At 51.9% G+C, this 10,723-nt stretch overlaps 1 protein-coding gene across 3 annotated transcripts in view; it reads right to left on the bottom strand.

The window, feature by feature from the left end:
* Positions 1–856: 856 nt before the first annotated feature.
* Laptm5 (lysosomal protein transmembrane 5) overlaps positions 857–10,723 on the bottom strand; it is an 18,492-nt gene continuing 8,625 nt past the window's right edge. For all 3 annotated transcript variants that reach the window (XM_090335405.1, XM_090335403.1, XM_090335404.1), the window contains exons 3-9: positions 8,426–8,519; positions 7,787–7,863; positions 6,717–6,845; positions 6,062–6,184; positions 5,121–5,216; positions 3,967–4,059; positions 857–2,313 (exon numbers count right to left, since the gene is read on the bottom strand). In XM_090335405.1, coding sequence (XP_090191531.1) covers positions 2,224–2,313; positions 3,967–4,059; positions 5,121–5,216; positions 6,062–6,184; positions 6,717–6,845; positions 7,787–7,863; positions 8,426–8,519 — 702 coding nt within the window. In that variant the 3' untranslated portion in view covers positions 857–2,223. The remainder of the gene's footprint in view (positions 2,314–3,966; positions 4,060–5,120; positions 5,217–6,061; positions 6,185–6,716; positions 6,846–7,786; positions 7,864–8,425; positions 8,520–10,723) is intronic.

The raw sequence follows: 10,723 nt of genomic DNA, 5'->3' as shown, positions 1-10,723 counted from the left end.
GGCCAGGAGCATGGCCTCGTGGTAGAATGCTTGCCTAGCATGCAGGAAGCCCTAAGTCTGATTCCTCAGTACCACATACACAGAAAAAGGCAGAAGTGGTGCTGTGGCTCAAATGGTAGAACACTAGCCTTGAGAAAGCTCAAGGACAGTGCCCAGGCCCTGAGTTCAAGCCCCAGGATTGGAAAAAAAACAAACAAACAGACAAACCTAGGTCCAATGAGGTCTCTGCTATTTATACTTCCCTGCCCCCATCCCCCTAGCAAAAAAAATTCCAGAGAATACCTTTGGCAACAAAATCAGCCAAGGGGAACAAATGACAACCTGGCCATGTGCAAAAGCTTCTCCTGAATGTCCATGCCTGCCTCTCCTCCTCTGCCCCCACCCAAGCCCCCCTCACTGCTGGTCATTGAGCTCCTGTCCCAGAGCAAAGGGAAGTGTGTTTGCACATCCCACTAACAAAGACAAGGCTGAGTGGTTGCCTGCAGGGCCCATGCTTAGCTGGGCGAGGCCTTCCCCAAGGTGGGTAGTGTTAATGGTTTATGGATCTCTCCACTCACCTCAATCCATGATTGACTAGAAGCAAATCACCCCAGTTCCCAGAGCATGCCCTGGCTCTGAACAGGTGCTGTCCAGGTGAATGGAGTTGGAGCGTGACTTGGAAGACAGCAGGCCACTTACACAGTCAGCAATGCATGAGCAGAGACGATACTAGTGCCAGGGCACGGCACTCACACACAGGGTGTGGGCCCTGGGAGTATCTGAACTGAAGGAGCCCAAGGGGGGTGGGGGAAGGGAGGCAGAAGTAGAAATTGGAAGCTGCCTCTGGCCTACCTATAACACCCCATGAGCCAGAGCAAAGCTTGCTGCTGTTTTATTGAAACCTCTTTTGAGTCGCACACAAAGCAATGACACAGGGTGGGGAGACAGCCTCTGCTCCCCAGCAGACTCAGGGGACCTGCATGGTGGCCTTAACCCTAATCACCCAGGATCCCAGCCCACAGGGAAGCAGGCAGGGGATGGGGATGAGTGGAGCACTCCCTCCCCACCCCCAACCACCCCACCCCCATCCCAATGACACTTCCAAACACCAGCCCCTGGAGTTTTGCACCCCCAATCACACACACACAGAGGGTTTCCTTAACTGACTGAATGATCCTGTGGATTTACTCCAAAACACTGGCCTATGGGAGTCCGGCCTGAGGTTCACTGGACCACATCTGTGGGCAGAAGAGGTGACCAGCCTGGCAGGTGGGGTGGACTGACAGCTGGTTTCTGATGCTGGCTCTGGCTGAGGAAACTCAGTCAGGGAGCTCGCCAGGCACAGGCCAATGCTGGGCAGTGGTGAAGACAACTTCTTAGCAAACACTCGTGTACAAAGTGGATGTTTAGGATGGAAATAGCCGTTATTCTGTGTAGGGAGCAAAGCTGATGAGCAGCCATTTGGATTCCCCTTGACTTAATCTGATCAGGAGCACTAAACCAGCCAGAGTGAATGGCCAGTGGCATGGTGAGTTGGGTTGAATAGTTGGCAGGACACTTCATTAAAAAAAAGTGTTATCATGATTTTTTGTGGCGGAGGGCGGGGACAGGACTAAGGGAGGGATACCAGTATTGGAGTTTGAACTCAAGGCCTTGCGTTTTCACTTTTTCTTTTATACACTCAAGGCTGGCACTCTACCAGTTGAGCCACAGATCTATTTTTGACATTTTGGTGGTTCATTGGAGATAAATCTGATGGACTTTTCTGCCTGTACTGGCTTCACACTGATCCTCAGCTCTCAGCCTCCTGAATAACTAGGATTACAGGCATAAGCCACCAGCACCCAGCTTTATCATAATTCTCCATGATGGTTGGTTGGACTAAATTATTTGACTGGTCTGATCACTGTGGCTTGTTTCTCAGCTGCTTGGTTAAGCTGATCAAACCAATGGCTGTTTAACCAAACTCACCAAAAACTCAGAACTGTCATCTAAAAGTACCATTGCTCACAGATAAGTAGCCAAAATTGTTGGAGTAGATTATTTTTTGGAGCATTTCAAAGAGCCATTCAACCTGAAGGGGACCCAGCTGTGAGTGGGCTGGCGAGGGGTACACAAGCAGATGGTCCTGTAATTAGCTAGGTGGCCCCGCCCAGTTCCCCGGGAGGTGAGGACACCAAAGCAAAGAAGCAGTTGTGAAGGCATGTCCACCCCTCCCAGCTCTAGGGCTGGGGCCTGACCAGGTCACACTTCTGAATATGGGGGTGGTGCAGGAGCCCCCTCCGGAGACTTGGAAGGAAGAGACAGAGCTTCCTCATAGGTTGGCAGGACCACCTGGGGAGATGGAAAGAAGATGACTGAGCATTACCAAGAAGGTTGAATGGGTTGCATCTGAAATCAAAGAACTCAAACCCCACCTCTGGCAAAATGATGGTGGCTGTGATCTACACATCCTGGCACTCACTCCCTAGCCATGTTTTTGTAACAAAGCGCCATATTCCCTGAGGATGAATTCCACCCGTGCCCCTGGTTATCATCATTCGTCTCAGGACAGGTAAGTGACTGAAGCTGATCCAATCAGATGCCTTTCCCTTTCAGTTACCAAGAAGGGTAGGGTGCCTAAGGGTTTGGGGCAGCTGTTTTGTCACCCTAAAGAGGGGCTGTCTGAAAATGGAGCCAACACTATAGGAAGCAAAGTCAAGTGCTGGAGGGGAGGAGATCATATCATAAAGTCAGGACTCCTTAGGCCTGACTCAGACTTACTTGGGCCTTTTCAAGCTCTGTGAACTGAAACATTTCTTTTGTGACTTAATTTCAGCTGAGTTTCTGTTGCTTACAACCAAGAATACCTAGATTCATACAAGTGTGTGTGGCGGAAGAAAAGTGAACTCCTTCAAACCAGCTGTCCTCTCTCCATCACTTCTCAATCAGAAACTTCCAAGCACTGTCCTCTCTGCCTAGAAAGCATCCTCCCCTCACTCCAGCAAATTCATGCCCCCTGACCACCCAAGGTGAGGCTGAGGTCACCTCCCCTAGAAAGTGTTCTCTGATGTTCCACATATATAGGGCCATGCTCATTGTCCCCAAACTTTGTACCAAGTTGCAGACATATCTCTATGACTGGGTTCACAGGGCCTCTAGGGAAGTCTCTAGGAAAAAGGTGGTAGCTCAGTTTTCTCCAAAAATGGACATGAATGCAGAAGAGAGGCAGTAAAGTCTGAATGAGTGGATGGATAGATGGATGGATTAGTAAATAGATGATGGATGGATGGATAATAGATGAATGAATGAGCAGATGATGGATGGATAAAGGAATGGATAGGTAGACAAATGAATGATAATTGGATGTGTGAATGGATAATGGATGGATGGATAGATGAACAGATAAATGGATAGATGAGTGAATGGATGGATGGATGGATAGATGAACAGATAAATGGATAGATGAGTGAATGGATGGATGGATGGATGGATGGATGGATGGATGAGATGGATAAATGGATGGCTGACTAGATGTATGAATGGATAATGAATGAACGGATACATGAGCAGATAGATGGATGGGATAGATAGATGAGTAAATGGGTAGATTAGTGGATGGATGGGTGGGTGGATGGGTGGATGGATGGATGGATGGATGGATGGATGGATAGGTAAATGGGTGAATAGGCAGTTGGTGATAGATGAATATGGGTAGATCAGTGGATGGCTGTATGAGTAAAAAAATGAAAGAATTAGTAGCTAGATATGTAAGTGGATAAATGAGTGGGTGAAAGGATGATAGATGAAGGAATGTGTCGGTAGATTAGACGGATAAATGGATAGATGAATCCTAGATGATTATACATGGAAACATTCACTCATCTTCTGGCCCAACCCTTATCTTATGAGTAGAGAAACTGAGGTCCAGCAGGAAAAAAAAGGACCTGGCCCAAATGGCCCAGAAAGAATGTGGTGGAGCTGGGCTTGGCCTCGGGGCAGGCTCACCTTTGAGGTCATCTTGGCGCTGCTCCTCTCTGTCGCTGAGTTCATGTACTTGATGAGTTGGTAGCATCGCCACACGCACTTGAACATGTAGGCCTATAGAAGAGCTGGGTTGAAGGACGAGCTTTCCTGCTCAGACCTCCCTGTTGCTGCTCGGGGTCCTCACATGCCAGCCCAGAACAGCCCAGGCACTGCCCCTCCCCTCACCTGTGGCCACCATGCAGCCAGGACCTCACGGGACTTGAGTCCTCCTCCAGAGCCCCCTGCCTGACACCCCAGTGCTGGAGAACTCACTACCTGAGTGACCTGCCCACCCTGAGACGGAGTAGATGGTGGGAGTAGATGGTCCTCTTCAACATGGCCTTCCCTGCAGTGTTGGTTTAAAACCAATTACAAAGCTGTGTATTGAGCATTACGGGGTGCTGATGAGTGGATACAAAGTGTGTGTGCAGGTGTGTACGTGGTCAGCATTAGCTGTGCATGTAGAAAAAGACGAGGTGGTCAGGCCAGGCCAGGGCAGCCAGGGAGGGGGAATCACTGTAGGGACTGGGGAGTGGGGCTTCCAGGAGAACACAGGACAGCAGTTCCTCTGTCTTCCCCACAAAACCTTCTGGAACATTCTGTGCATATGTATCACCTGACATGGCCACCTGGTCCCTCTGCTAGGTACACTGCTTCAAATCCACCCTAGTGTGTCTCTAGTTCTCAGAGTTGGGACAGGAAACTGGACTGAAAGGTCGAGGGTCTGACCACCTGAAAGAACAAGACCACGCCCCTTCCTCCATCCACCACCCCAATTCTATCACAAGACCTCAGATCCCAGCTGTGACATGGACCACTCCCAATGCATCTAATGTGCCTATCTTGAGGTCAAGAGAGACTCAGGGGAGGGAGGGGTGGCACAAGGTCTCAGATAAACCTGAGTCTGTTCAAGTCCCACCCAGAGGCACTGCTGGACCAGCACACTGGCCTGCATCACACATTGGACTCTGGCATCTGAACCCAGGAGCCCCTACAGAGCCAAGTCCATAAGCAGCAGGTTCCCAGGGGTCCCCCTGGAGTCGGAAGAGCTGGTATGGGCCAGGGAAGAGGAGCTGGAGAAAAGAGAGGCTTCGAGAAGCCTCTCTTCGCAAAGCCGTGGGAAGAGAGCCACCCACCTTGAAGATGAGAACCGTGATGAAAGCAATGGAAAAGATGATAATCATTTTGACAAACTGGCTGTGAGCCACACCCTCCTGGCTGGGGAGATAATTCTGCAACAAGAAAGGATGGCTACATCAACACCCCTGTCTCTTAGAAACTCTAGCCCCACATCAAGCAGATGTAGCTGGCCGTCAGCCCCATGGGAAAGGTGACCCAACACAAAGAAACAGGAACAGCCGATGCCCTGTGGGTCCTGGTTCCAGGCTGGACACCAGGACAGCTGGTGCCATCGGCTGCCCGTGGGACACACTGTGTGCTAAACAATGGGACTGTCTTGAATTCTGTCACGGAGCCATCTAATCTTGCAGTATTTGGGAGAACACACCTCCTGACCAGCAGTGGGCTCTGAGTTCAAACCCCAGCACAACAACAACAACAAAATTCTTTTTGTGCCAGTACCTGGACTTGAACTCAGGGCCAGAACACTGTCCCTTAGCTTTATTTGCTCAAGGCTTGTGCACTACCATCGAAGCCACAGCTCTACATTTTTCTGGTTAATTGGAGATAAGCAGTCTTGGAGACTTTTCTGACCTGGCTGATCTCAAACCTTGATCCTCAAATCCAATCCTCCTGAGTAGCTAGGATTACAGGTGTGAGCCACCAATACCCAGCTACCAAAACAAAACAAAACTATGAGGCTTGGAGTAATTTGTCCTACAGGAATAAAAGACAGTCCAGGGCCCTTTTTGGGGACCAGGAAGGCCACACCTGAACCTACACACTGCCTGGCTTCCTGTTTTCCTTGGATGGCTTCCTTCACACCTTACAAATGTCTTCCATGTATCCCTCACGGGACAACCTTTGCTTCAGTCAACTCACCCTAAAGCCTTGAGGCAGGGAGAGATAGAATAAGCTGCCCACAGCCCCACAGCCAGCGAGCCTATCCCAGACTCACCATGTGGTTCATGGACTTGAAGTTGAGATAGGTGGGCACTTCCATGTAGGAGCTGAAGAGGGTCAGGATGCTCAGGCAAAAGTCCATCAGCTGCAAGGTCATCAGTGGAACCCTGGAATGGCCCTTTGGAGGACAGAGAGGAGGAGGGAGAATCAAGTCCAGCACTTAGAGGCCAGCTATCCCGGGGGTACACATATCCCCTTCTGACACAGACCAGGAGCAGAGCCAAGGTCCCCTGACTCTTAGATAGTATGTCAGGGTCTCCTGGGACAAGTCAAGGGACTGGGCAAAGTGACTTGGTGGGTGGGGGAGGGGATCATCAACTAGGTACAGCCACCGAGGCATTCCCACAGGGGGTGTTGCACATTCATTAGTGGACACCAATGATGTCATCTCTACCATTCTTCAGCCTGATTCCCAAGGTGGGGAAAGACCAAGTCTGTGGCCTGACAAGAGACAGTGACCTGGCCTGTGGTAAGACTCTTCTCCATGCTTCCCCCACATCTGTCTTTGTTCACATCCACTGGATGTCCTTACCGATGAGGCGTCCAGAGAGGCCTGGCAGTGTGAGGGACATCTCCAAGGAGGGGGAACCTTGTGCTCAGCAGCCTGAGCCCCACCCCTTCCTGAGCCAGATCTGAGGCTGGGAACTCACAGGCCGGGTCCGGGTGGCAAGCTTGAAATAGCCAGGCAGCTCGATGCAGGAGCCCAGCAGTGTGAGCAAGCAGAGCAGGAAGTCCATGACTTGTAGGGACAGGAAGGGCAGCAGGCACTTCTCCCGGCTCTGGAAGACAGGCCCTGGACCATCATGGAGGCCTGGCATACAGCCCAAGTCCCCACGGATCCCTTCCCTCCCAAAGCAGCCGCGTGCGTGCCAGGGGCCACATGCTTTCCTCGAGCGCACGCTGGGGACAGGTGGGAGAAGTGTTAGTGTCTGGGGAACTGTCCCCATCCTCAACTTATCCCCAAGATCCCCACAGCAAGGGCTTTGTGTCCACTTTACAGGGAGAAGAGGGTAGAGAGGACGTCTGACTGAGCCTTAGGTCACCTGTCTCTCCAGGGGTTTGTCTTCCCAGGGGCCCTAGGGATTTCCAGAATATGCTTGTTTGCTTTTCTTTCTCTTTTTCTTTCTTTCTTTCCTTCCTTCCTTCCTTTGCATGTGTGTGTGTGTGTGTGTGTGTGTGTGTGTGTGTGTGTGTGTGTGTGTGTGTGTACTGGGACTTTTACTCAGGGCCTGGGTGCTGTCCTTTAGCTTTCTTGCTCAAGGCAAGTACTCTACCACTTGATCCAGAGCTCCACCTCCAGCTTTTTGGTGATTCATTGGACATGAGTCTCAGAATTTCCTGCCCAGGCTCAAATTGCAATCCTCAGATCTCAACCTCCTGGGTCGTGAAGATTACAGGCCCACCAGCCCCCAGCTGTGTCTCTACTTTTTATTGCTTTGGCTGCTGGCCCTGGTTATAAAACCTAGCCTTGTCTCCCTGCCCCCAACCCTCAAAGGGATCCTTCCTCTTTTTTCTCATACTCCTGCCTGCCCATGTGCACTAAGAGAATACAAGCCATCAGAGTCGCTCATTTTTTTAAACAGGGAACCCTGATTGAGGGGGGGAGTACGATGGGGAGAGAAAGCTCCCCAAAAGGAAGTATGTGGATCCCTAGGTGTGGATGGGGTTCTTGGCTTCCTGGCTCCCTCTCTACCCGCCTCTTGACCACAGCAAGCCTCACCTTGACCACACCAATCAGCAGGCTCAGGCTAATGAGAAAAAGCATCACGATGAGCAGGAAACTGGAGATCACATCGGCTGGAAGGCAAAGGAGCATGATGAGGGCTGGGGTGCCCCAGGGACCCCAGCTGGGCTTCTAGGACCAAACTTTGGGAAACTTGAGAGTAAACAAGAGAGCCCTGGCTCTGCCCTCATGCCACCCTCAGTCTTGAGACAAGGTAAGCATAGGGAACAGAGCACTTCAGATGATACTTGTGGTGTACATGGAGTTGGCTTGGGCCCAACTCCTGCAAGTGACAAGGAGTCAGCCACAAGCCACAGGGAGGGGGAAATGGCTGGATTAGGGAGCAGAGATGGATGGAGCCTGGGGCTACAGGCAGCTGCAGGGCCTGAGTCCCCAGTGAAGAGGTTTGCTGGGCAGAGGTGTCAGGCTTGGGCGCAGCACAGGGAAGACAGCTTTAGAAGTTGGTATGTTCAGTGCCAACCTCAGCTCTGAGCCCCTCAAGCACTCTCACCTCTGGAAGGGACAGGGGTGAAACTGTCCCACGAAGAAGGAAAGGGCCTCACTCCCAAGCCCATCTGCCCTGGCCATGCCCTGGCCCCCTTTAGCAGGGGTGAGGCTGGCCTGACCCAGACCTACCGATCCTGAGATAAAGAGTCCTGGAGAACCTGCAAGAGGTTTTGCCATGAGCCACCTCCACTGAGTGCTCGATAAACAGCAAGATGCTCATGACCTAGGGTAAAACAGAGATGGGTCAGAGGGGATCCCACCCCACCACCCCTGCGTTGTGTCTGGGGGACGGAGGGAGGGGGAGAAGACGGAACACTGGGGGGCACAGGCCTCCTACATCCACAGATGCCCCTTACAGATGGACATCTCCATGCCTCAGTTTCCCCATTGCCAAATGGGTCTCATAAAGTAAAAGTTATTGTAAATGAATCCTGGGACCAGTGGATGAGATGACAGAGACACAGGACCACGCCGGCTCTCAGGAGATGCTATTGAATCATTCCAGGTCAGGCTTGGGGGTGGGGGTGTCTCACTGCTGGCTAGACCCCTTCCCCTGCACCCCTTCTATAGTAACAGGCCTCCAGCCCTGGGAGCCATCACCACAGGTTCAGTCCTGGGAACTCCAGATCCTCTGTTACCAGAGCCTGGCTGACAGTGCAAGACATTGCAGTCTTGAGAGTTCATGTTTTGTGATGCTGGTGCAGAAATTCTGTGCCACAAAGCCTCTGCTGGATTACTTTCTTCCACAGACTTCTCACAACCTCCCGTGTGTTCGCGTCCTAGCAGAACCACCCCCCCACACACACACACACGAGTCATTTCTTTCCCCAGAAGTGAGGACCTGAGGCTCTGTGACGGGTACCAGGCTCAGGGCACAGCAGCAGGCCCCCTCTGACCTAGGGCTGCTATAGCTGGAAGGCTGTGAAGAATGGGGGCTAGCCAAGTGCCTGAGGCTCACAGCTGTGATCCTAGCTACTAAGGAGGCTGAGCATCAAGGTTCAAAGTCGGCCTAGGCAAACAAACCTGAGAGACTCCATCTCCAGTTAACTAGCAAAATGACAGACTGGAGGCATGGCTCAAATAGTAGAGCACCAGCTATATCTGAAAAAGCCAAACCAGAATATGAAGACCTGAGTTCAAGCCCAAGTACTCACTCTGTCTGTCTGTCTGTCTGTCTGTCTGTCTCTCTCTCTCTCTCTCTCTGTCTCTCTCTCTCTCTCTGTCTCTCTCTCTCTCTCTCTCTCTCTCTCTCTCTCTCTCTCTCTCTCACACACACACACACACACACACACACACACACACACACACACACACACAATGTTTTTAAAAGCTGGTAGGTGAGTCAGGTGTCAGTGACTCATGCCTGCAATCCTAGCTACTCAGGAGGCTGAGACCTGAGGATCATCTTCAAAGCCAGGCCAGGCAGAAAAGTCTATGAAACTCATCTCCAATAAACAAGTCAGAAAAAGCCGGAAGCGGTGCTGTAGCTCAAGTGGCAGAGCACTAGTCCGTGAGGCTCAGGGACGCTGCCCAGATGCTGAGTTCAAGCTTCATACACTAAGTAAAACCACTAATCTCCCCAGCCTCAGGTTCCTCATCCAGAAAACAGGGGACCACGGGCCGGTGAGAGGGAACAGGGACCACCATACACAGGCAGGCAGACCTCAGCAGTGCAACAAATGCCCTCAGTTCCTGCCACGGCTAGCACTCTGTCTGCAAGAACTGTGCATTGAGGCCTGAGGACACTGTATTCAGAGCCCTGGTGGGGCTCTCACAGGGGTGGCCATCTTGGGAGAGATCAACAAGAAGCCTTTGAGTGAAGCTTTGACAGCTAAATAGGAGTTTGCCAAAAAGAAAGAAATGAAACATCACATGCAAAGGCCCCGGTGTGTTTGGATCCCTGAGGGGGCCTGTTACCAGAGAGGCCCAGAGAGAGCAGCAAGCAGCCCAAGATCACACAGCAAGACTCTTCCAGTCAGAACCAGCTCCAGGCACCATCTCACACTTCAGGCCCAGTGCGGCTCAACCCTCCCCCTCCCCTGGCCCCTCCACTCTCTGTTCTGCTTTTCCACCCCTTCCCTCTGCAGCTCCCTGGTTTTGATTCCCCTCACTATCCCCTCTAAGCTGAGTGCTGGAGGAAGTGCTGGAAGCCAGGAGAAGTTCTCTTTCTGTCTCTGAGAGAGAGGGGTGGGCACAGGAAGGGAGGGGAGAAAGTGGGAAGCCAGGAAATCAAGGTGTCATGAAGACTGAAGGAGGTAGGTAGACTGATGACGGAGACCCCATAATGCTGCCCGGGGGAGGGGGGAGTGCCCCACCCTGGCCCCACCCTGGTCAGTTGGCCCAGGGCTTCCAGGGCCTCTCTCTGATTCCCTGGGGGCCCCAGTTGGGGATTAAGAATAAAGGGAGGCCCCTCCCTGCCTGCACTTC

This window comes from Megascapheus bottae, chromosome 6, assembly GCF_031878675.1.
Source record: "Megascapheus bottae isolate mThoBot1 chromosome 6, mThoBot2.hap1, whole genome shotgun sequence".
NCBI lineage: Eukaryota > Metazoa > Chordata > Mammalia > Rodentia > Geomyidae > Megascapheus > Megascapheus bottae.
Note: the sequence above shows the minus strand (reverse complement) of the source record. Positions and strands in the feature narration are given on the sequence as shown.